This window comes from Cibotium barometz, chromosome 24 (assembly GCF_041138505.1).
Source record: "Cibotium barometz isolate CiBa-2024 chromosome 24, ASM4113850v1, whole genome shotgun sequence".
NCBI lineage: Eukaryota > Viridiplantae > Streptophyta > Polypodiopsida > Cyatheales > Cibotiaceae > Cibotium > Cibotium barometz.
The window spans coordinates 21,741,130-21,767,965 of record NC_141069.1 but is presented as its reverse complement, the minus strand read 5'-3'; the positions used below and the strand labels follow the sequence as shown (position 1 = coordinate 21,767,965).

Below are 26,836 nucleotides of genomic sequence, written 5' to 3'. Positions count from 1 at the left end.
TTGTCATCCCATGGACTAGTCCTCACTTGGCAATGAGTCCAAACCTGGAATGATGAATTCCCTTAAGTGTGCCAACAAATGACTTATATAGTCCTATACATGGGGAGCTATAATTAGCCTAATTCCTCTTTAACCACTAGACCTCCCTTGTAGATGCGTTATCCTAGCGCCAGATTTATTTAACCCGAGGTTAGACCTGTTAAAGTGCCACTGGTTTGGCATGTAACAGATTGAAGGGCATTGCTTCTCATGAGCGAGGAACGTTATGATACCATAGTACATACATAATTGAATGGCACGATGACATGCTAGGAAGATCATGCTGTGTGTTATGGATGTTCTTTAGGATAGTTATATTCATGTACTTCATCCTTACAAGTTACAAATATTAAAAATGATATCACCTGTGGACATAATAAAGTATGCAAGGAGCCTTTGCTCCTTTGAGAGTTTGTGGTGGAAGGATAACTAGCCCCCTAAAAAGATGAGCCATGTGTGAGAAGGGCACCTTACTCTTACAATTTCTTGAGATACACATCAGATGTAAAAAAAGAAGCATTACAGTACTACCACTTGCAAGTTGACTAAGAAAACCTGTTTGCTGTGTTAGGGGAGTATGGTAACAAAAAGAACACCCGGGCAAAGTCCCTGACTCGACAAGTGGGTTGGCAGGGGCAATGAGAGATGCTGGCTGCAGACAAAGTCTTTGGGCCAACCATCAGGCATGCCGGACCACACTAGGCCCGGGGGTCACGATTTGTCTAAGTATGTTGCAGGTTGGGAGGAGCCACTTATCATATATGTCGACGGCTGGTTAGGTAACTCACGTAGTCCTTGTAGGTTATATAAAGACCCAGGCCTGCCACACTCCTCTCATTCATTTTCCACTCGGGTAGTGCATTACAGCACCTTCTACCCTTCGCCATCTCTAGGAGCTTCCACTCAGTCATCAAAGCTCCCAACCGAGTGCATGGGTGTTGAGCTCAGCCATCTAGGGTCTCAACTGTTAAGAATTTGTGATCGTGAGTCCATTGTTTTGTCCATCTGGGTTCAACATGTGTGTGTGTGTAAAGGTTCTGTCTTTGTGCATCTTCTGTGTTTGCACTGTGCAGTGCATTACTGAGGTGGACTTGTTCATCTGTTTTTAGAATTTCAATCAAGCAGTTAAGAGTAACCACTGATCAATTGTGCTGCTTTTGGCATACAAAATGTTGCAGATATTTCAAATCTCCCGATCTCCATGAAGAGCGTATCGAAACAACCACCGAACTACTCTCTTTAGATGATGAGTTTCGGGAGAGTTTCTTACATATATTACATCGTTTCTACATGTTCTTTCATGGAGTTGCTAAATATTATCAGGACTTATTGCAATATTTGGAGGATCTCCAGGTTAACTATACGTGCTCTGTATCAATCTTGAGCTAGGGTACTTGTGATGAAGCAACTTGGTCTCATTGCAAGCATCGGTTTTAATTTGCTAATGGTAGTAGTATCATGACAGTAACCTTTTCACTCTCGTTTTGGGAACACATCAGGAGGGAGGTTACATTCAGAGCTCTGTGGAGAGTGTTTTGGAAAATGAGGAAGGATGCCAGCTACTTGTTGAAGCTCTCACTCTTCATGGAGTATTACTTTTGCTTCTTGAACATAGAATCAAAGGAGATCTACGTGAAAAATTGATGGTCGCTTACATTAGGTGCAAAGGCACATCCGAATTACCAAATTTTGATATGATTTGTACCCTTTGTAGAGCCCTTCCGCCACAGCCACAATCAGCTTTCATGTCAATGTCTTCATTTGCACCGTTTTTTCAATCTTCAATGGTGCCCACTCTGGCCACAATGCTTACAACAAATAAACCGGAGGACCTTTTCACACGCCTCCCTTTGCCAAAAGCTGTTGTGAGCACCGTGATTGGAAGGTTACGAGCTGATGATATTTACCATCAAATTCGTCACTACCCGAATCCAGAGCACCGATGGGCGGCACTAAGTTCTCAAGCTGGTTGTTTATATGTGCTGCTATATCATTTCCCAGATATTCTTCAGAATGACACCAATGCTATGCATGAGATAGTCGATAAATTTTTCAAAGATAATTGGGTGATTCCTATCTACATGGGATTTGCAGTAGATCTCACACTTGCATGGGACCAATACAAGGCAGCTAAGTCGTGCATAGGATCGACTTTAGCTGTTTCTACTTTGAAGCCTCTGGTGAACAAGCATACTTCCAAAGTAAGCATGCCTTTAAAAAAAAAAAATGCTAATGTATATCAAGGAGCAGATTCTATTCCATACTTTACTGCTGTATTTAATTGTCTCGTCTTGATAATGGCAGGTTATGAACATGATTGCTGAGCTGAGTAGCTTCCTTTCAGAAGGTGTGTTAACACATGACTACGTCTTGAAAAACATTCAAGCTCTTGTTTCTTGCTTGAGGGACTGCAATGTGATCCTGCGTTGGCTTCTTCTGCACCGGAATGTGAGTGAGTTGACAACAAGATAAGCAAAACTGGAATTATGATTTATTTTTGGTGTTTTGTAATTATTAATTGCAATTATTCGGATTAGTGGCGTAATCCGGCAGGGTTAGGGGAGCCCTCGGATTAGGAGAAAGCAGGCTAATACGGGCAGCTAAGGTTATATCCATGTGTACTGGTGGCTATTATCCCGAAGATTACTACTAGGTACATTGAGTAGACTAACACCAAATCACGACCCCTGCCCTAAGTTTTGTCATCCCATTTCTCTAGAACCCACCTCGCAGGTGGTAGGCTTGAGCATGGCATAGGCCTGTTCCAGGTCTTGATTTCCCAAGGGTTTTCATCCCAGTTGGAACTATCCGTCAATTAAGAGATATCTTACTCATATAGCTTATTAAGTGAGAAGGCCCTCAACTTAAGGTCATCTGACACAGGGCCATTAGATCAAATTGCTTTAGGACATCACAAATTAATGTTGAAGTTACAAATACTCATTTATATTATTAATTCCTCATCAGGGCCACTAATTGGTATTATCCTAGCCTCATCATTAAAGCCAAGCTGGTAATGTCTTCTAAGGACATCAACCTAAATGCCCCCGCCCCCCCATCTTTTCCCTCGCTTCTCCCTTTTTTGGTGCTGGAAATGTAGATAGAGATGGTTGTGGTAAAATGCGGACACTTGCTTAAATCTTTGAAACATTTTAGTGACGTTTTGAGTGAGCAATGCTGTTTGGAAGGTGCTTTTTGACATCCTTTTTGCTGTGAGTCTGTCACTGATTTTATGCTTGAAATGCCCAGACAGCCAACCGTAAGCTGAGAGATTTGGTGATTTCAATAGGAGAGGTTCAGGGTGTTAACGAGGACACACTTTTCTCTCTTATTTTGGACACTTCTAGAGTAAGTGAAAAAACAGCTAGATTCTACCTTCTTTGATTGCAAGTTCAGTGGGTGGTTTTTAAGTTTGTATAGATCTCTAATTTTAAAGAAAAACCTTTTGCATCTGTTGGACTAATTTTTTCTCTTCAGAAGGTTCAAGGGGAAAGGCTATACATGACTTTTTCAGAGTTTGTAGGCAAGCTTTGTTTGTTTGTTTGTTTGTTTGTTTGTTTGTTTTTTTTTTTTTTTTGAGAGAGAGAGAGATATTAACGTCTGCGAAAGGCCAAAGTGGCCTATGAGACCAAAACATAGTACACAGCTGATGGTGTCTCATCAAAAGTAAGACAAAAAGGACTAAACAGCTATGAAAGGAAAATACTCCTACTGAGGTACAACTATGAAAGTCCTAAACAGCTATGAAAGGAAAATACTCCTACTGAGGTACAACAAAAGTGTATAATATCTACAACTAGCATAAGACTGGTGTAATCTGCTCATCTCAGTATCTTTCTCATGGGGTGCTGTAAGATAGAGAGACTAAAGTGGCGGGGCAGTCCTCTCCTGTGGCGGGTGTAATCCACCATAATGAAGCGGCCATGGACGAGGTCCTGGTAAGCGTGGGCGTCTCGCTCGACAAAGTGCTATGGCTCTGTCAAGGGTGACTCCTCCTGAAGGACGCTTGGCTCTTCGAGGGGGTAGTGGAGGTCCTGGTCGTATCTACCGAGGCGGTCCTGGCCCTGAAAAAATCTATCATGGCTCACTGGCGGGGTGGATCTTGGTGTGCTGTCTTGGCTCGTAGGAGAGCCTCTCGATGGTGTCTGAGCTCCAATAAGAAAAGCCCCAAACACCTCTGATCCTCAAACTCCATCACATGTCGTAATGGTCCAAAACCCTCTCGGAAGAGACACCAGTATCTCCCTCGTATCTCATAGTACAAAGTACATTGGCATATGTAGTGCTCCTCTGACTCCACTTCCTGGTGACATACCTGACAAATGCAGTCTTCTGGCTTCATCCCCTCGTATCTACCAGTCTCTACCCTCAGCTGATGTGATGAACTGTGGATCTGTCCAATGGCATTGCGAATGCCATGTGAGAGATGGGTGTCCATGTATGTAGACCGTGTCACAAAGCCATCTAGGGAGAGATGTAGAAAATGGTCCCGATAGTGGGCCATCTTCGTGCCTAGTGGTAGGGGGGGCTGGACCATGTCCTTTCTACATCTAGCGTCACGATGTCATCCTGATTACCCTATTCTGCTCAGGGTGAGTAAGGTCCAAGAAGGGGCAGTCCAGGCTGTAATCAAATGGAGGGACTGCATCAATCGTCATGCCATGTAATCTCAGCCAGGTACACATCTGGGTGTACCAACATCGTGTATCGCCGTCTGTTGCTAACTACCTGGAAGAGATAAGTGCTAGGTGTGGGTATCTGTGTCTGGGGAGCTCCCATATCCTCTGCAAAAATGTCACTAACTAGAACAGGGCTTCGGTAACCACTGGTGTGGCTCCTATCTCTGCTCTAACAATCTCATGAGGTACCGATGGTTTACTCTGAATCATGCGTGCGATCATAGTCACCAGTGGTTTCTCTAGTACTTGCCATCCATCATAGAAATCTCTCTCTGGTCTGACCTGGTCGACAAGCGGCTCCCTCCTTGTGTGGTAGAGGCTGGGTCCCCATATGGGTGAGCCATATAAGAGTGTAGGTGTGACCAATGTGTCAAACAACTAGAGTTTGGTGCGCGGCTCCTGAAACTGAATGTAGGCACATAGGTGCCCCTAGGGCTGCATATCCATGTGCCAATCTAGCCCTTGCTGCTTGTGTCATAGAGAACTGTGGTCCGCTGAATGTGACTCCTAGGTACACATGATCTGGTGTACTTCACTGATTCACCTCTTAAAGTGAACTGATGGTCGGATCTAGTCACCCAGGCATCCAAATGCTGTTGCAAACCCTCGGGGGAGTCTGCAATAAGTAAAATGTCATCAGCGTATAGCAGTATGGGTATCCAAACTAGATCCAAAATAGATCCGAATATCTTGGCCAAGCAATGACCAATCATGATGGTCCTGTAGTTCCCTGGTATCATGGGGTCAAAATAGAGGTACAATAGTATGTGCCGACCAACTGTCTGGGAAACCTTCGCAAATGGCCCTGTTAAACATGTGTACTAGCAGTGGTGCCAATACATCTCTGGCATGTGAAAAATGTTCTGCCACGAGACCATCCTGGTCTTGGGCTCTTCCATTACATAGTCTGTCAATAGCATCCAAAACCATCCGAATGGTGACAAAGGTACTATGATCTGGGCGAGTTGCTGATGGATGAGGGATGGGGGGCTGCCCTGGTACTTCATATAAAGTTCTTGCATATTCATGCCATGCCTCAGGTGCTGTGATAGGTGTGGGTGGCTGTCGCTCATGGAACATCTTCCGCGCCCTCTTACTGTCTTGCCCCAAAAATAGTTGGTATATCTCCATCTCAAGCTTGGCCAAGTAATCCCGCTTCTTCTTCCGCACAAGGCGTTTGAAGAGTGTTCCGGCCTGTCTATGTGTGTGGATGCCAAGGGTGATCTCCCGCTGCAAGCGGTTACGAGTCTCGCGACATTCATCATCGTACCAACCATTCTGTGGGGCTGTATGGCTAGGAGGGGTAGAAAGAGGGGGGGTATACGGGAAAGCATATGCTACTGAACCATGTAATTTATCTGCCAACTCTTTTGTAAGCTCATCAAGTGGACTTCTCGGGTCAAGAGCGAACAAACCATCATATACTGCACTGCCATATACCCTAGAGGTCTCTCGAGTAAAGTGATATCTTGGGTATCTGGTATGACTAGAGGGTGGTGTGCCTCTAACATATCCACAAGTCACAGAAAATGTCAAATATGCATGGTTTGCTGCTATCCCAATGGGTCTGCCCGAAATGGAGAGATCCTGTATATCATGTATCAAGGTAGGTGAGCCCATCAGGTAATCCACTGTACTAGCTCCTCCCTTTTTGTTCCAGCATGTGAGAGCATCTGAACTTCGCCAACGGGATAGGCCATTATAGATAACTAGCCCATGTGCACTCCCCAAAGCTAGGAAGTGTATCCCATATTTTGTCACCTCTCCTGTGTCCTGGGCAGATCTTTGCATCCCTATCTCATCCGCTGCTAGCTCGCGGTACATGGGCTCATCCGTAGCATAGAGAGCTGATTGTTCCCGGCCTGTACGTGCATTAAAGTCCCCCGTTAGTAGTACATCTCCCAAGCTCGCAAATCTCATGATGTCCTCGTACAGCGGCATATATGGTGATTCTCCCGGCACAACGTATCTGGAATGTGCCAGTGGGAAGTAGCATACTGCAATGTAAATGTCCCGAGGTCTCTTTGTGCTGCTCACTTTGATCCACATGTAGCATGCGTATGCACCTCTATGCATCACATGTAATGCCTCCCGTAAGTCCTCCCTTAACAGTACTGCTACCCCCCCACGTCCTCTAGTCCCCCCCTGCCATGCGTGGTTGGCGTCGACATACTGATTCCCATCTATACCCAGGAGCCTCCGGTAATTTACTCCCTGCACATTGGTGTGTCTCTGTATACATGGCAATATCTTGGCCTTTGAAAGTGTCCTCGAAGTACCCTGCATCTACCTATAGGGCTCCATTGCAGTTCCACACCGATAACTTCAAGGTCCCATAAGCCGCGCCCCATCAGGATGACTGGCGCTCCCGGATGAACACTTGCCCATCTCTATATACAGCCCACTTCCCCTCCTTATGTGCTTCGAACACTTGAGGCATGTTTTCCTTCCGGTGTGCTACTTGGGCCGGCGTAAGATCCTCATCTAGATAAATTTTCTCTCCCTTAAGCGCGGCCCTCTTAGCAAGAAAGGCCTTCTTCTTATCCATATCTGCAAATTTCAATATCAATGCTCGTGCTCTGGTGGCATCCTTTCCCACTCTCTAGGCCTCTGCTATAGGAATCTCTGTGGCTCCTATCTTTGTACTCAGTGTCTTAGCATCTTCTTGAGGAGTACCTTTCTCCCCCCACCCTGTAACCCGTACATGTAGGGCTTTGGCTCGCCGTTTAGCCTCTTCTTCGAGGGTTGCATTCATCACCTCCACTTTATTGTCAGGCATTCCCTTGTGCTTTTATGCTCTTTAGGTTTTCTGTACACATCAACATCTCACTATTAACCTTGGTAAAACCAAGGTCATGGTTTTCAATGCCTCCAGATTGCACTTCATGTATAGGGGAGCTCCAGCGGAGGTTGTCCCATCATATGTGTACCTCGGATCTATTTTTAGTGTCCCTGCTTTACCATGGCCACAACTGCACACACTTTTGTGACATGGAGATATGCAGCTTTGGCCCTACTTGAGCGATAGTGCGTCCAGGCCCACTTCTAGGAGCCCAGGACGAAGGGTTGTTGGCTCTTCGACACCCTCATCACACCAGCTTTGATGTATGGAGCACCTTTCTGGGATCAGATCTATCAAAGCAGGATTGGCAGCGTGTGGAGAGGCTCCATGTCATGATGTTCTCTCACATGATTTGCAGCAAACCATCAGTTCCACATGCGATCATTCAGGCAGAGTTTGCTGGAGCCCCGATGGTGGGGTGGATGCACCTTTTCAGACAGTCACCTACCTCCACCGCATCAGCACGATGAGCCTGCACAGATACCCGAGGCTTGCCTTGGGATGGTAATCAAGATTCAATATGTTTGCTCATGTTGAAGCACATTGGGTGCAATGTGCATATGATAGGAAAGGTGTACAAATACCAAAGGGTGAAAGCATGCATCTGTGTTGCCTTTTATAGCATGAAGGCATGGTACAATGAAGAATAGCACTATGAACAGCTCTTGTGTGAAAACAATGACCAGCTCCCAATGCATAGGCTCGTGGGACTCTGAAGGTCCAATCCATGTGCTGTGTATGTGGAGGCTAAGGAGGTCAAACTGAATAGTTTGGTTGATGTCCTCATAAGGGAGCTGGAGAAAACGGGAGTCTAGGATGTACTGAAGAGGTGGGAGGTGGTCCATCTAGAGCCCATGTCCTGAAAACCAGACATACCTCTCGCTTTTGCGAGTTTCGATAAAGGGAGGGTTCTTGGGAGCACATTTTTTACTCCACTTTTTTTATTATTCCGGGACTATTTAGTTAGCTTTCTGTATTTGAACTTATGACATGTGTAAGAAAGTGAGGGGCATGATACCCATGTTGTGGTATGGCTAGTGAGGCACGTTCATTTTGCTTCTCATTGCAGATAGTGATGCCCATGTTGTGGCATGGCCGCGGTCTGTTCCACAATGTTTCTAGTTCTCGGTCTTCTATGTTTATATCAAGCTTCGGATTGAGGGAGGGTTTCTTTGGACATTTGGTGCGATCCTGATCATAGATATATATTCTGCCTAGAATCATTTGATTTGGAAAGGTGACCAGCCCTTGCTTGCATTTTTGAAAAAATGATCAGCCCCTTCCGTCATTCAGAAAGGTAATCAACCCTCTCCATCATTTTGGTCCAAGCACCTCGCCTACATTGTTTTTCAGCTGTTGTGAACAGTTATTGACCCTTCTCTTGCTACACACAAGCTGTACGGCAAGGTCGGACTGCTGCCTATGTAATGTACAGCCATTTTTGAGTGATAGACTGCTGTAGATGCTTTCTTTGCTGCTGCTGCTGTTGCATGGTTGTACGACTGCATCTAGAAAGGTCGATTGCTATATTGGTTCCTATATGTGCTGATGGTTCCATAAAATCCTTCATGTGGGTTGTCTAGGGACTGTGTGATGCGTACGATCCCTTTGGAGTACATTTCTTCAATCTTTTCTTATTTGGAAGGCTGCCTGGGACAGTCGTGGGGAGAAGCTGTCCACATTGTTTTAAGGCTTTGGAGGTCTTATTGAAAGACTATTGAAGAGTTGTGAAGATTTTTGAAGACTCGCAAATCAAGTTACCAGCTGCATATTGGTTGTTTTGGCTAAAGATCAAAGGCCTAGGCTACATAAGGCTGAGTAAGCGCTTAACTACAGTTATATAATCAGAGTGTGGGATTGTCTTAGCACTCTTTGCATCATTGAAGTTGCTCGGGGAGTAGGGGAAAGCTGGTCCATGTATTGAGGACTGATTATATGTATTGGAGAGCCAGTCTATGAAATGGGGCCTGCATAAGCGCATGTTGAAGACTTGTGGAAGGATTTGTACATCTCCTGGATACTTTTTGAAGACTTGAATGCTAATCCTCTTGGCTTTGGGATCGCTAGAGTGCTAGGGATGCCATTGGAGAACCAGGGTAGAATACCTTCGTTTTGGATACGCATGAGGTAGAGAACTAGGGTATTCCAGGAGGGACTTCCTCCTTTTTCGAATACCCCTGAGATAGGCTCTCGTGGACAACTAGGGCATTGCGGGAGAGAGTCCCTCCGTTTGTGAATACTCATACGATAAGGATGCTCTTCTCTCTCTATCTCTCTCTTTTTTTTTTTCCCAAACTAACCTTAGGCCCAAAATCCTCCCATAGATAACATTTTTCACCGCCCGTAGGCACTTTTTTATCCGCCCGGGCCCTGTAGGTGATGCCGCTGAGGAAGCACCTTGTGGGGTTTTGAACCCAGGACCTCCTAGTCCTAGGCAAACACCTTTACCACTTGAGCTCTCACCTCATTGGCATGAGGAGCACTTTTTGGTAGCTAGCCCACAAGTATTCGAGTGATGTGCTTCATCAACATTCTTGTTTGATCTTGTTTTCATCAATACCGTTGTGCTAGAAATCTGGTGATTTAGAGATCACCCACAAGCTTGTACTTAAAGTACTCCTTCATAATAAAATACTTGGGTTGAGGGTGGGGTGGGGGTTGCATCGGCCTACTTCCACCACTAGTGTGGTGTTGTTGGTGCTGGTTTTGTGGCATTTTCACTTGTGGTTATTTGTGTGTTTAATTGAGTTATTAATGGAGTGTTTTGAGATCTGCACTCCCTGGTTAGAGCTTCTTGGGCTTCAATTATTTATATTTGCTTACATTTGTCATGCAGCTTGAATTTGAGCTGAAACATGTTTATGGGGAGTTGCTAGAGGGAAAAGAGACTCGATGGAAGCAATGTAAACAACAAGCTGCCGATTGTATGCAGGAACTTGCAGATTTCTTCTCAGGCTCTCAGGTAATATTTTGTGTTTTCAAATTGATGCTCTTTGGAAGGCCACTTCTGAAGGGTATCAACTGTTTGCTGTGCTTACGAAACACACAATTCGATCTGCCTTAAGTTTTTATTACTTCAGCACGTCTCTGTTTGATGCTAGAAGGCTATATACAAAAGCAATGTCCTATTGTGCCCATGCTCACTAGGTTTGACGATCACCACACTGCACAGGTTTTGGCTTAGGGTGTGAGCATGCCTGTTCTAGGATGGGATCTCTATGTGAAGCTTGGAAGTGTACAATGTGTGCTACATAGAGTGTTAGTGTACAATCTTTTTTGAAGCTTAGATGTGAGTTGCATGTTCCATAAGGTGTCTTTGACATATCCTTACATCCATTCATATGTACATCCATGCATGCATGCATACATATAAACGTATGTATGCATGCATGCATATGCACTTGTCCATACATGCATGCATGCATACATACATACACACTGACCTACAACTTAATTGCAATATGCTTTAATGTTTTAAGACTTGAAACATTTTTAACATTTGTTGTGCATCTCCCTTGCATGCTCATGAAAAATCAGGAAGGGCCTTGACAATTTGAAATGGGTTTATTGACATAAACACAATACAGTAATGAACCTTTTTCTGTTCACCATTCTGTTCACCAAATTCAAATCAACAATTACAACCACCTGAAAGTGGAAAGCTTTAATATGGTCTCAAATAGTGAAATGTCTAGTCTGGTTAACAGAGAATAATGGGGCTTTCTTGTATGCACAACTGATGTATGCGGCAGGTTTTATCTGTGAAAGTGAAAGATGAAGGCTTGCAGCGTTGGTTTGCCCAGATGGCTGCCCAGGTATACTTCTTAATTGACTTCCTACCTAGGTTCTTTTTGTAATGATCTGAACACTTAGGCAAGTAAAGGGCGTGTGAACAATACAGTATTCTCAGTAAGCTGAAACTTTTTTTACTGCTGAGCATCATCAATCTATGGTTCTGACAGCAATTGGTCCCCTCCTTAGGTTAGCTTGTTGGATTATAAAGAGGATTCAAAAACAGGACGAAAAGTGCAACAAATGATATCGGCTCTTCGCGAGGTCGAGCAATTTCATCAGGTGCTGATTGCTGCATTGTCTCCGTAGAAGTATGTGTTCTTATCACACAGTCCGTAGCTCTGTGCTGGTCAACTATACATATATATGTTATGGCACTCTTTTGTTATAACATCAATTTTATCAGGGACCTCCTAATCTCTTTTTGCCTTGTTTCATGGTTTTTATAGATAGAAGGAAGCCTACAAACAAAGCAGCATCTTTTTCAGACTAGAGGCCATTTGCAAGAGATGCTTCAATCGCTAAGTGTGCATGAGAGCACTCTCGCAACAATATCAGTGGTAATGGGTTTTTTAACAGGTGTAACCTTGCTGTGGTGTGCAGCCTTACCATATCTTCAACACCTCCTGTTTCACTTTAATGACGTGTCTTGCAATGTTGGAGTAAAGCTCACATTGGACTTTCTTCCATTGACCTTCATGCAAGATACACACCCCCCTCTCTACCCAACAAGTTACAAAACACGACCTAGCGTTGCTACATGGAAAGGGAAATTTTTCTGTTCTTGTAAGCAGAGCATATGCCGCCTAGAAAATTTGCAAAAAATGAAGACTTGAGAGAGCTTAGAACATGGTTTTTTTCTGTAAACCAATGGACTCAACTTCTTGAACACTTCCCACTGGAAATATTGAGCAAACTTGGATGTTAACAGAGTTATTGAGCAGGTCACAAAGACTAAATAAATTTTCTAGAAACAAGTGAGATAAATCTGGAGGAGTTATTGAATAGGCGATCAATTATCACCCAAACAACATCATGCCCTCGGTTAGTCCGCAGTAATTTTGCTAGGCTTTCAACTATCATGCAAATGACATTGTGCCCTCTGTGAGTCTGCAGCAACCCAACCATAGAGATGCTTTCTAATTTCTTTTCAATAACCATCGATGGATGCAATAACACCTGCTATTTCAAGCGTTCGAGTTTATTGACTTGGCGTTAAGGACAATTTGGAACATACAGCTCTACTTTTTTTTCCCCTAGAAAAGAGAAGTAATATAAAATCATTCAAAGGGAGATCTCAAACCAAAAGGTGGGGAAATCTCAACCAATCGGGGGGCACCATGCAGCCATAAAAGACCCGTAGCAGTGGAGGAGAAGAAAATACCATGGTTCTACTCTCTCATAAATCTGCTGCGTTTTGTTTGTGCAACTCTAGAAGATCCTTGTATACGGGCTTATGTGGCCAAAAGAGTTCGAATGATGTCACTCCTTATACTGCAAATTCACTGGGTGTCATAAACATGAAACCCTCGAAGGCCTTTGAGCATCTGGTCTTCCGGATATGCCACGCCGTGATAGTAGCAATAATCTCCCTAGTGGTGTCAATACTCAATGGAGGTGGTGTGCATCATAGCTTGGGGATATCCTGAAGCAAACGTCTCTGAGCTATGCCCCTACAGACAAGTATAATCTGCTCCCTTGCCCCCAAAAAGCTGTGGGTGAGACTGAGTCAACCATGTAATAGCACCCCAAGTAATATAAATAGGATTACTCCTCAATCTGCCCAAGAGCTACCCAGATCGTCTGTGCTTCTTTGCACTCCGACAAGCAATGATACATTTTCTCGGATGGAGGGACGAGGAATCCACGCCAAAAATAGATCTCCACTGGTTGGTGGGCATCCTACTGTGTAGAAACAACCAGAAGAAGTAGGATATGTGGCTCCTCCTGGACGAGTGCGAGAGTCTCTGCTAGAATCTCCACTTAAAAGGGAGTGTAATGTTATACGCCTCCCAGTGAGGCCTAAGAGTGGGCACTCTCTGGGTCTGTCCAAGCTTTAGCAAACCTGGTGTTACGCACAGTGTAGCTGAAGAAAGTATGCTCTTCATCATTCATGCGGTTAGTCACATTAATCCATTTCCACTCACCAAGGTCCCAATGTAGATATCTGATAGGGAATCCACCATATAGCCATAGGCACCACGAGGCTAAGTAACCATCACTAGGGCAGGGTCAGTATACCAACTCATAGCAACCCACTACTCTCACTGGTCGGGTAGTTGCCTCTCCTTATCATCTAAAAGACACTTAAAATTCTATTGGTCATGTATTGTTGTTCTCAGCCTGCTGGTCACTGCATATACCCTGGTGCACCCGGGGGTCTGCCAAGATCATGTCTGCTAAGGTCGTTCCACATAATTGGTTGATTGTCAATCTCTGTTGGGTATTCGGAGCTGTGTGTGTGAACCAGCTCTTAGTATGTGTTAGTGCGTTTATGTGTGTGAACAACCACTTATAGCTAGATATTATGTGTGAATGTGATAAGCAGTGATGTCATAGGTCTAGCCATGTGTCATTGCCCCAGTGTGTGTGATGTGCCAAAAGATAAGGCTATAAGCCTATAAAAGCACTATACTCTTTGAAGCTTTCATAACATCTAATCAAAATCATTGAGTCGTGCAAATTCTCTATGCATCTGAGCATTCTCTCCCTTTTTCTCTACACCCACACTATGGTCATTTCTATCTCCCATAACCAGCCTGTGCATCTCTCTATCTCTAATACCTTCAACAAGCTCATCAATTGAGCTTGGGGGTCTATGACGTAAAGCTATCCGCAAACTGTCCCAAGCCTAGATAATGGAAGAAATCAGTGGGGAGGATGGGGGGCGGTAATCTTCCTTAGAGAAAATAAAACATGTGCTATGTCACTACGGCTCTCAGGGACACATCTAAGAATATGGTACATGAAGAAATCCTTCTAGGGCTTAGTGCCAGGGAAGGACTGCTCTAACCACCAACTTGCAAATCAGAGCTTTGCACTGGATCTCTGGATCAATGATGTTCAATCCCCCTTCTCGTGCTTGCGAAGGATAATAGTTTCCCAAGAAACTCTGTCATTGGTATCTGATGTGCCATCAAGCCGCAACCATAAGAAGTTGTGGATCACCCTCCACGACTATATATTGCATCTACGATCATATCACCAACAAGAAGTGACATACCAAGTTGTGGCAAGCAATTCTTGGTTTACCACCAGGGCTCTAGACGTGAGATCGGGCTTCTTGGAGCTCCAATGAGGAGTTTTTTTCTTTATGCTCATCAGTACAGGGGCAAATTGCCGGGTAGGTGTAATGTCTATCCCATAGTCACAAGAAACGTTTGGAGGTTTCTAAGGCTTCAAAGGTTTTTTTTGAAAGGTTTTGTTCGTTGCTAAAAAAACTGCAGGTTTCAAAAAATTATATACATGTATACAGGTGAAAAGAAAAGTAGAAGAGAAGGGGAGCAAGTGGAAGAAGGAAGGAGCAGAAGAGAGGAAGGATAGGAAGAGGAGGAGATGGAGAGGCCCATGGGCACTCAAGTTGCTACTACAAAAGGATCTACTCAAGGAAAAGAAACATTAAAAAAACCCTTTTTTTTTTAAAATGTGTTTTTTTAGAAACAGATTTCGAGGTTTTTTTAGAAACGTTTGTCTTTGAAATGTTCCGTAGGTTTTGAAACGACAAAATTTGTTTTTTTGTGACTATGGTCTATCTCGACCTGGCATCCAAGGTATTTGAGAGTGTGTCCTCTCTCAATCCATGTGAAGCCAACAACTATGCCCCGAGCAATCCTCTCAAGGTTATTGACCCGAAATTTGATAGACTTATGCTAATTTATTAAGGCTGTGCTAGACAAAACTCTTCCAAGGTAGTGTGAGATGAGGAAAGACATGAGTAAGATGCCTCAAGAAACATCGCTGTATCATCAGCCCACTGAGAGTGCAAAAGCTCCTTTTTTGTGTGCAATGGCAATCTCAATCTAGATACTTTGGCTTTGGAGAGTGAAGGAAAATGCTGAAAGTTTCTCCAACAATGAGATACAATAGGGGAGCTAAGGGGCATTTGTGCTGTACGGAGGGAGAGATCTGGAAGTGCTCACCTCGATCTCCACAAGCACGCACAGTGCTGTGAGCCTCCCAAAAGGAAAAGATGTTATCAAAGATGAGGAATCCATTCCGTATGTCATGAATGACTATCTGCAACACTGGCTGCAATCTCATGCTCACTGCCTTGGCAAAGATATCAAAGATGCTGCTTCTCCATTCCGTGTGTCATGAATCACTATTAGGCAACACGGTTTGCAATCTCATGCTCACTGCCTTGGCAAGAATTTTGTATGCAGTCCCAAGCAATGTGATAGGTCTCCACTAGGCGATTTTAGTCTTATCACCACCCTTGGAATGAGGTTGGATAAGACTCTCAGTAAGAAAAGGAGGCATAGAGCCCGTGTTCCACATATCCTGTAATGCCACAGTGATCTCATCCGAAATATCATCCCAAACACTCGTGAAAAACGGGGGAGAGACCATCATCCCCAGGACATTTATCTTGTGGTAATGCGTGAATCACATGTCTAAGCTCATCTGCTGAAAAAGGGCATCAAGTAATGCACACACGTCATCCCAAATCAGCTCAGGCAGGGACTCCCAAACTTTCTGCGGTGCCCTATCCCTTTGAGGGGAGTGAGTCTTTACAGGTCACAAGTAGCAGTAAAAATGTGAGGGAATTCTCTTGACCATGTGAGGCTTTGAGTAGAGCACTCCATGCAAGTCTTGCTGAACACATTCCCTGTTATGCAGGAGGCCATGGGCAGCAAAGGAATGCCTGTTACATCTACTTGTCATTTGAATCTAGAATGACCCCTGTGCATGATAATGACACTCTGCACGTTGCTCAATAGAGTTGTGCAACTCAGCCCTAAGGGTGCATAATGCATCTTAGATCCACTTGGCATCAGGGTGTTTCTCAAGTTCCCTCTACAGAGCACACATTCTACGCTTGCAATCTACGCTTGATGGAGAAGATGAGGCATGCCCGCCGCCTCAACATTCGAGTCACAGGTATAGCCGAGACACCCGACTCCACTCCCGAGAAAGATGGACAGCTTCTATGCATGAAGCTCGGCTACAAGGAAGAGCACCCTCTCCCCTTCACCAAAGCATGGAGAGCCGGGAAAGACTCAACATGCAAGCGAGCCCTCATCCTACAGTTTGCAGGAGAGACGGAGAGGGTCACCTTCATGAGGAAGAGGGTCATACTACGGGTCTAGAGGGAGCTCCTATTTTCTTGGATGATGATCTCACGAGGATGCAGATTGAGCATAGGAGAACTTGCATGCCACGAGTCTTACACGCGAGGAGAGAAGGCAAGAAGGCCTTCTATCGAGATGGTCGGGTCATCGTTGATGGCCGGCCCATGGATTAGCGGTTTGGGGCCTATGGGACATAGACCAGGCCAGTGACAGAGATACACATGGCAGTATGGAACTGTAATGGTTCACTATGGGTGCAGCCTGGACGACTGGAGCATGTTATGGTGGGGAGAGACATCATACTTCTAACAGAGACATCAGAGCCCAAAGAGAGGGCTACCTGGAGTAGAGGGATTCCACTGGGAGTCAGCATACAGGAGGACCACACGCCAGGGTACCTCGAGAGGGTGGAGGGGAGTAGCAGTTCTATTGAGACGGGAGCTACAGGGGAGACTGAGAGTGGTAGCACAGGATCCAGAGGCCAGATACATGCGGATCAGCTTACAGCTCTCACAAGACAGGGTTATATACATAGCTCTATGTTACTTTTCTCCATCAGGATCCTCCTATGTCATTACAGAGGACATGCCACAGGAGGAGGAGACAGGAGCCTCGCCATACACTTGTCTGTCAGAGGAGATTATGCATTATTCTACACTAGGGGAAGTATTTCTTACGGGCGACTTCAATGCCCACACACAGAGCAGACAGTGTGAGGTGTATGACTATGATGACATGGAGACCCTCCACCCTGTGGACCCAGAGGAGATAGGGGCTAGTCAGGCATCAGAGGACACTGGACCAGACAGAGGACATTATGGGGACCACTTACTAGAGTTGGGAGCCAGACATTGTCTCGTTATTTATAACGGGATGCTACAGTGGCCGGGATCAGGAGGGCCGACATGCTTCCCACATGGGGGTCATACACGGACCGGAGGCACGGTGGTAGACTACATTATGGGGTCTTTGGAGGCATCACAGCTTGTCACCTCATTCTCCATTCCACCTCGTCCTATTGGGGCAGATCATACATACTTGGCATTTTCACTAGCCGGATCACCAGTATCACCAGCCCCTCACATACCGACGCCACACACTACCATCTACTTCACACATGACATGGCAGACATATACACTGGCAGAGTAGAGGATGGGCTCCTACTCATGGATCCCCTGGCACCTATGGATACCATTACAGCCCAGCTGGCATCACTCCTACACACGGTTGCATTACAGAGTTTCCCACATCGTGTACACTTAGGAGAGCCTGCGAGATCTGGGACTATGCCCCAGAACAGATGGTATGATGACGAGTGCAGAGCCCTATACTCACGGCTACGCATACAGAGAGCCTTGGGAGCCATCACAGAACAGGAGTCGAGGAGAGAGATGAGGAGACTTACTCGCCGCAAAAGGCGGGCCTTCGCAGAGATACAGGAGCTAGAGATCTTTCATTTCTTCATGAGAGTAGAGATAGCCCTGTCTCATGGCGGCACTTCAGAGAGCCCCGGACACCGACACCTATTGCAGACCCACAGACATGGCACACATATGCACAGGGCCTATACCACGCCCCACAGCAGCCACCCATACCTCAGCCATAGGAGCCTCGACCTACCACAGCTAGCTTCTTTACCCACTCGATGGTACAGGAAGCTATCCGCCGCCTACAGCATGGACGGGCCGCCGACCATACGGGCCTGCAGGGTGAGCATCTCATATATGCAGTAGATTCTTTGGCTCCTTTTCTTGCACACCTGTTTAACAGGGCACTAGCAGAGGGTTTGCCTGCGGAGTGGACGATGCACACCATTGTGCCGATTCACAAAACAGGGGATATGCTCGATCCGAGCAACTACAGGATGGTTATGGTTGGCCATGTGCTGGCCAAACTCTATGGTGCAGTGTTGGAGCAAGAGCTTAGCTTATATGCTGAGCGAGCAAGTTTACGCTCATCAGGGCAGGCAGGCTTCAGGAGAGCTTTCTCTACCACTGACCATGTATTGACTTTGAGATGTATGATTGATCAGGCCAGAGTGAGGAAGAGAAAGCTCTATTGCTGCTTTGTGGATTTCCGCAAGGCATTTGACACAGTACCACGAGAGAGGCTCTTTCAGCGCCTGCAGTCACTTGGCATACCAGCAGATATGACATGGGGCATCTATGCATTATATGAGCAGGTTTTTGGGCGAGTGAGATGTCCAGGAGGTATGTCCGAGACTATTGCTAGCACCATTGGTGTGAAGCAAGGATGCGCACTTTCCCCCACGCTATTTGGGTTATACATTGATGAGGTGGCTGACTTCATTACATGGGGAGGTGGAGATGGGGTTGATTTAGCAGGTACCTCAGTACATATTATGCTTTATGCTGATGATATTGTATTAGTGTCTGAGTCTCCAGGTGGTCTACAGCAGCATCTACATGCACTCGATGATTTCTGCACACAGAGGGGTCTTACTGTGAACCTTGGGAAAACCAAGGTTATGGTCTTTCATACATCGAGACAGGGCAGGAGTTAGCTGAAATTCACTCTCGCAGGACGCCAGGTGGAGGTGGTGATATCATACGTGTACCTAGGGGTTACCTTCTCTGCAGCAGCCACACGCTTCACCATGGGTTCAGCAGCCAGAGCTAGATTGACACGGGGATATGCAGCATTGGCTATGCTGGAGAGACAGTGCCACCAGGCGCATTTTCAGGAGCCTCGGATGAAGGGGTGGCTATTTGACACATTAGTCACACCGACATTGATGTATGGAGCAGCGGTATGGGTGCCAGGCCTTGCTACCCATTGGTGGACACAGATAGAGAGACCACAGGCCCTCATGATGGCACGCATGATACGCAGCAAACCGTCAGTACCTCATGACATTATCCGAGCAGAGTTTGGTGCGCCCCCTATGATGGTAGAGGCCATATTCCAGACTATATGCCTGCTAGACAGATTCAGAGAGATGCCACAGGACAAATTGTCATACAGAGCTTTTGAGGCATCTAGACAGCTGGCGGAGGCAGGAGACAGAGGATCATGGTATGCACAGGTCACACATTGGTTCTCACAGCATGCCCTAGACATGGATCATCTACCACCATTCCAGTATGACAGGGATGCACCACATATCCGTCTCTCTCATAGTGAGAGGAATAGATTAGTGAGACAGGATCTATGGCAGCTCTATACACGAGAGACATGGATATCGCCTACAGAGCCTCTTCCACCGAAGATGCTATACTACAGAGATCACTTCATGAGTATCACTGATGATGGATTTATAGAGAGACCTAGATACATGGAGGGCTTTTTACCACACGGCTCCCGAGTGGCTATTGGTCAGCTTAGAGTTTCATCACACCGATTGGGGATTGAGTTTGGCAGAGCAGCACGGATCCCCCGAGAGGAGAGGGTATGCAGATTGTGCAGAGAGGAGGTGGAGAGTGAGGAGCATTATGTATGCAGATGTAGAGCATATACAGCCATCAGAGAGAGATATCCCATTTTATTCAGAGAGCCACATTCCCTACGCCAGATCTTTGAGGTAGCAGACCAGCGCATATTGGGGAGATTCATTCTAGACATACAGCGCCACAGAGAGACATCATTACAGCTTCGGACAGCTCCAGAGGGGGGACGACAGACACAGATTACTACATTTTTTCAGAGATCCATCCCACTCCCAGCCCCTACACGGCAGGGAATTACTCTCCAGAGAGCAGAGACACTTAGAGCACGTAGGAGACAGAGGACACCTGGCTTTCGGACACCACGCCTATACCAGAGAGAGATGACAAAGATCAGAGCTCAGTTTCACAGAGAGGGTGCGGAGCGATTGGCTCGCTTCAGAGCACACCCAGGCATGTTCTTCAAGGAGCTGTGGACACCCCCTTCATTGATGTATACCATTTTATACCCCCAGTATGGTACAGGATGGAGCTAGCTAGGTTGCATATCATGATTGTATACTCCATGCATATAGCTTTGCATTCTCCTAGTCGTAGAGCTCCATCCCCTTCACCACTTATTGTACTTATTGCACACCCAGATTCAGCTTTTTAGTTCAGTACTTTTTCATTTTGTTGGGATGACAGAGGATACCCCATACAGGTACACCGATTTGTCTCATAGGCCGAGTTCGGTCTTTTGGAAGCCGTTAATAAAATCTTTCTTTCTTTCTTTCTTTCTATCCAAGGTCTCTTACACCGTGATAAAGATCATTGACACTGTCTAAGGTAAGAGCATTTCTTTGCCTAGAGTTAAGAGCATCACAAGCTCTCCAAACATCCATCACCTGCCAAGATAGCTCTACATCTGAGTAAAGAGACTCTTGTATGCGTACTCGGAGTTCTGGCTCCCTAGATCTTCGATGCACGACACTACAGGATGATGGTCTGTCTTTGAAGTGCTTGGGGCAATGAAGATAGTGCCACCTTTATTAAATGCCCAATCATCAACATAAAAGCGGTCCAAGCAGGCATAAATGGAACGTGCACCACTCTGCAATTACTCCAAGAAAAGAGGAGTGAATCGGGCTTCCTATGGAAGTCATCCTCTAACCAACATTCGTTGCCATGAAAGGAAAAGATAAATCTCTCCTAGGATGCCCTCTCAAGCATGTAAACGATGCCTTCATGTTGCCCCTTTTTATATGCGGGTTGCTCAACCATGTTGAAATCGATCCAATGATCTGCTTGAGGAGAGAGTCCGTGATGGGATTCCAGAAGAGAATTCTTTCTCCTCTGAGGTTAGGAGCATACACATTCAGGACACCAATTTTCAATCCACCTTTCATAAGCATAATCCTTTGTGCTCAGGTAGGGATAATAACTCCATGACCAATCATATAAGGAATAATTGGCATTGCAGCTATCACTGAAGTTTTTCCGTATGTTGACGCAGACAAAGAAGTGGGAGAGGCAGGAGGTGAAAGAAGTTTTATTCAAGACTACTACAAGCAATTTCGAATTAGGGTTTCCCTTAGGCTTCACGATAGTATTGCAGGAGCCTCTCACAAGCCTCTCACAGTCAACTTGGCTCTCTTCTCCTTATTGAAGCGCAAGCTCTGGAAAATCTGAAGGGAGAACCGGAAGCACCAGCTACAGCGGGATGCACTTCAGGTCCAGGATCAGAGAGCACACAGGCCAGAGTCACTGCAAAATTTCCTGTGGGAAAAAGAAGCTTCTCTGTTTCAGTTCAAACAAGAACGGCGATGTTCTTCATGCTATCAGAAACTCAGAGGAAAGCTTGATTGGGTTCTGGACCAAGCTGGAAGCTGTTTTTGCATCTCATGCTGGGTGAGACCTTTCCATACAGCTCTAATTCAGCCTGCATTTGAGGTAAATAGAAATTCGAAGCTTTTTGGATATGATGGCATGTCATGACATTTCCTCCCACTGTCTTGAACATCATGCATGTATACCTCCTTTTCAGAATAAGAATCCATTTCTAATAGAAAACTGAATCTTTACCTTCCTCTGGGAGGAGTGAATCCTCTTATCCATCAAGGGTGGCCTGACTTGGATCCTTTACCATATTTGGTGAAATATTGGCATCGTCAGCCGCGCGGATGTAGTGAAGCAGGTTTTCTTGGCCACCATTTGGTACATCAGCTCCTGCAGGACCGTCTTTTGCTCCTGTATAGGCCAGATTAAGCAGCTGATTCAAGGTTTCCAGAGGATGACAGTTGCTCAATCAAAGCAAAAAGGTTTCGTGGAACACCATCATTCTGCCTCCCCACCAGGGAGGCCTTGTCATCATTGCCCCAAACACATAGAACAGGACCTTACATGAAGCTTATAGATCTCGGACTCCAGCCAGGAGAAGAGCTGTTGAAGGATTTTCTAGGCTCTGTATAGCAAATTGTATCCCTACCAAGGGTGGTCAATGGCTGCCAGGTCATACATGGATCGCCACTCTAGCCACCCTCCCTCATCGAAGTTTTCCACTAGCCTTTTGAGCTGGTGGGAAAAGTTGGAACTGGTCCTCTTCAGGCTCCCACCAAATGTAGAGGAGAGACATCATACCACTGTTTTGGAACATACTGGTTTGCCTCCCCTCCTCCATCAGTTGGTTGAGCACACCTACATCATTTGAGGTGGTTGAGTGCTGGCTCTGCAGCCCTTAGCTCTTGGCTTTTCTTCTTCCAGCTTCTAGCACAGCATCAGTACCAGAGGATAGTCCACTTGTGGGGAGGGCAAGAAACCAGACTCCCAACTCCACCGTTTCTCCAAATTGTTTGGAGCCCATAGCCTCTTCCCATCTCCCCCACTTGGATGGTGATCTTGACCCTCCTTTACAACATGCCCCTTTAAATCATGGGCTTCAGTGACGACTCCCCCCCTCTCGGGTGATCTTTGGTAAAGCCCCAACCAAATAAACCCTACGATTAAGCATAAACATGGAAACAAAAGGACATGGCATCAAGTTCACCGGCCCAAATAGCGCCATTCAGGCTCACCCCCGAGCAAGGGGGACAGTAGCACCCGAGACATGGCTCCAGGTGCAAAGTCCTTGGCGTCCCATACCACCAGTACACACCCATCGGATGTAAGCACGGAGTAGTCTCAAGGCCTCGAGTCCAGGTCTGAGGAGCTCTCCCTCAAACTGACCCATAAAGTGACTTATATAGGCCTCCTATAAACCAGGAGCCAAATATAGCACATGTCTCATAAGAGCTACTAATCCCCCCCACTTATGATGCCTAACTGTGAGCTATGGTTAACCCAACCCGAGGGTCTTAACCCTAGTTAGCCCTGGGACGTAACATACTTCCCCCCTTATGAACCATTGATGTCCTCAACAACGAATTCGGGGAATCGACTCTTCAAACTACGCATTGACTCCCATGTAGCCTCGACCTCAGACCGTCCCTTCCACTTGATCAAGTATTCTGAATAAACTGTATTCTAAGCTCCTTTTCCTGGGTAGGGTACCTCATCTGTGATTTGAAAGCTTTTTACTTTCAAACGCTATGGGCCTCCCATCCTGGAATAGGGCAGCACCTATTGCATAATCACTGGCATCCGTTTCAACCACAAAAGGTTTACTGGGATCCACAATCAGCAACATAGGCGCCGAGGTAACAAGCTCCTTCTGTGCTTTAAAACATTGGTCCAACTTGTCACTCCAAACCACCGGAGGACTTGACTTGCCTTTCTTGCTTCTCACCCCCTTTAAAAGTTCAGTCAAAGGGGCGGTAATCTTGGCATATCATCTGCTGGAAAGTAGCAGGAGCATTAGTCAACCCGAAAGGTAAGACTAAAAACTCATAGTGGCCATAGCGCGTCCGAAATGCAGTCTTAGGCATGTCCTCAGGTTTAATCCTTATCTGATGATAGCCTGACCGTAGATGATGATAGCCTGACCGTAGATCAATCTTGGTGAAATACTTAGCACCTTGAAGACGATCCACCAAGTCATCCATCCTCGGTAAAGGATACTTGTTCTTGACAGTGAGCTTGTTCAAGCCTTTGTAATCCACACAAAAGCGCATACTACCATCTTTCTTTCATGACAAAAGAACGGGAGCGCCCCATGGAGACTTACTAGATTGAATAAAACCTTTATTGAGATACTCTTGTAGTTGCCGAGCAATCTCGTCCTCTTCCCTCTGGCTAAAACCGATAAGGTTGCCGGGAGACGGGATGGCTACCAGGCAATAGCTTAATCTCATGGTCAACACCCCGCTCGGGTGGCGGACCATCTGGTAACTCGTTAGGAAATACATCACTAAACTCTTTTAAAATATCGTCCAAAATTTGCTGTTCTTTAGTACAAATATTGCTTGAGATAGAATTACATTCTAAAGCAAATGATCTTAACAAAATTTCAGAATTGAAAAGATCATAGAAACAACAAAAAGACAAAATTTGGATCAAAAAGTGATTCATATATATCCTCGGCCAAAGCCTGAGTCGAGTTTACATCAGAAAATCCACGGGGGACATCACCCCAGATTACATAGAGTTCACCATCATGAACAAGCAAGAGCTTATGAGTCCGATAATCTAACATTATCGTCTTGCTCTTGTCAAAAAACCAAGACATTCCCAAAATTATATCCACCCTATCAAGGTTCATGATATGGAAGTCCAAAGCCTCCGGGTAGTTCTAGATCTGGAACTCTAGTCTAGGCACCATTCGATCCCACACTTCCACGTGTGCACCCTGAGCAAGGTTGACCACATACTGATGATCACTTGCCTCCGTGGGTAGCCGGAGTGTCTGTACCAAACGTGAAGAAATAAAATTGTGAGTAGAACTGTTGTCAAATAAAATCCGCACCCTTTGGCTGCCTATAGATCCCTCAACTCGGAGGAGATCATGCGGACTGAAAGCAGATGCACTTATCTGACGTCCACGGCAACTACTTGAGGCCAAATGATGAATTTCAACAGAAGAGATCAAAGAGTTACCTTGTAGTTCCGTAATATGTACCGAGGTCTCACCCCTTGAAGACTTCTTCTTCGGACAATCTCGATATTGATGACCGGGCTGGTTGCACTCAAAGCACAAGTTCTCTTTCTTCACCTTCGCTAACTGTTCTTCGGTTTGTGGAGCGGATCTTTTCTTGCCTCTCGAGTGCTTTTTGGGATTGCGCTGTGACGACTGACCATCCTGGGATGCTGCAACACTACCTCGTTTCTTGTCTTTAGAGGATTTTTGGTTCTTGCATGTAGACTCACCCACAAGCTCACCACCTCTTTTGACAGCAAGGGTGTCATCAAAATTCTTGGCATAGCAGTAGATGTCGTCCTCCAAAGAATGAATACGGTTCAGTAGAACCTCATTTTGCTAATTTGGAGGTAGTCGGAATAAATAAAGCATATAGATCAACACATGAGGCTCCTCAAGGGCCTTACAATGGTTCACCAAGTCTTTAAACTCCTGGGAATAGTTGTCCAGGCTCTTCTTTCCCATCTCCAATTTGAACAACTTACGAAAGTTTTCAATTTTGTTGATCGAGACAAACTGTTGCTTAAACACTTGCTGAAAATCAACCCATGTTGTCGGCTTTTCACGAAGGTCCTTCCACCAGGCAAACGCCTTATGCTAAAGCATAATTTGAATCTGACCAATACGCTGATCATCAGTGTATCTGTACAGATCAAAAAGGGCGGTCCACTTGGCAAGCCAGCTATCCAAAGCTCTTCACACTCTTTCTTCTCACCAAAAAACGATTCTGGATGAAAAGGCACTTGCAGAGGAGGAGGATTACTATCTGAAGCTTGGGGAGCCTGGGAGCGTAGCTCTGTGAGTTGCAGGAGGTATCCACTTGTGGAGATGCAGGAGGTTGAGGAATAGGAGATGGTTGTGTCGAAGGTAGAGTTGTACATAACCCTTATACTGAGAATACGGAGTAGCAAACTGTGAAAAAACTTGTAAAAATTTGGGATCCACACCTGTTTGTAAAGCGGGTATAGGTTGTCCCACATACTGAGGGGACACCTGTGGTATACTAGGTTGAACTGTATCACCGTAGTTACCCCAAGTTGAGTTGTTGCAGGAGAGGCTGATAAAGGTCTGGATACCTCCACCGATGAAACCAAAGTATCCATGTATTCAGCCATGAATCTGTCCAGAAAGAGTACTTGTAAAGAAAGTAAAAGCCTGAGGTGGAGGTGTAAACTTGTCTAAACAGGCAAAAGCAGAGGTGATGCGCACGAAAGAGACCAGAAACAGGCAGTTCAAGGTGTCAAAAGGCACAAATTCTGGTCGACTTCAGAATTCTATGTGCATAAGTGACCAAACACCCAAAAAAAAAGCACACTTGATGCCAAAAAAAGCATCTCAGATATGCGCCCACCAAAAAAACTCCAAATCGACCTGCTTTTATGGCAAAAAGCACCACGTGTGCTTTTTACACTCTCCACACACCTGTCTGCTAAAACTATAGAGCACTTGGCCCTTACTGATATGCGCCCATATTCTGGCCATCCAGCCCAGTTACGGGGCGTCCCCCTTCACACCCGGGCATGCCCACTCATGGGTACCATGGCCACACATGGGCAGTCACACAGGACAGCCTGAATCCGCTCACAGCAGTGCTTTTCCCCTCTCTGTGTGCTCTGGGCAGTGCCCGTACAGTCTTCTCTTCACGTCAAAACCTCCACGCAAGCTGATCGCTTCACACCCCTCTTTCCTCCAGTTCAAGGCGACCAGCAGGGCTGTTCACAGCAGCTCTAGGTCGACC

At 45.7% G+C, this 26,836-nt stretch overlaps 1 protein-coding gene across 10 annotated transcripts in view; it reads left to right on the top strand.

Moving 5' to 3' along the window:
- Nucleotides 1-26,836, top strand: part of LOC147625025 (uncharacterized) — a 142,793-nt gene that overhangs the window by 31,824 nt on the left and 84,133 nt on the right. For 5 of the 10 annotated variants that reach the window (XM_086818248.1, XM_086818246.1, XM_086818247.1 and 2 more), the window contains exons 2-9: nt 1,218-1,392; nt 1,539-2,240; nt 2,344-2,487; nt 3,289-3,387; nt 10,397-10,522; nt 11,313-11,375; nt 11,542-11,634; nt 11,802-11,912. In XM_086818248.1, the coding sequence (XP_086674374.1) occupies nt 1,218-1,392; nt 1,539-2,240; nt 2,344-2,487; nt 3,289-3,387; nt 10,397-10,522; nt 11,313-11,375; nt 11,542-11,634; nt 11,802-11,912 (1,513 nt within the window). The remainder of the gene's footprint in view (nt 1-1,217; nt 1,393-1,538; nt 2,241-2,343; nt 2,488-3,288; nt 3,388-10,396; nt 10,523-11,312; nt 11,376-11,541; nt 11,635-11,801; nt 11,913-26,836) is intronic. The other 5 variants (XM_086818253.1, XM_086818252.1, XM_086818251.1 and 2 more) reach the window with 3 other exon arrangements.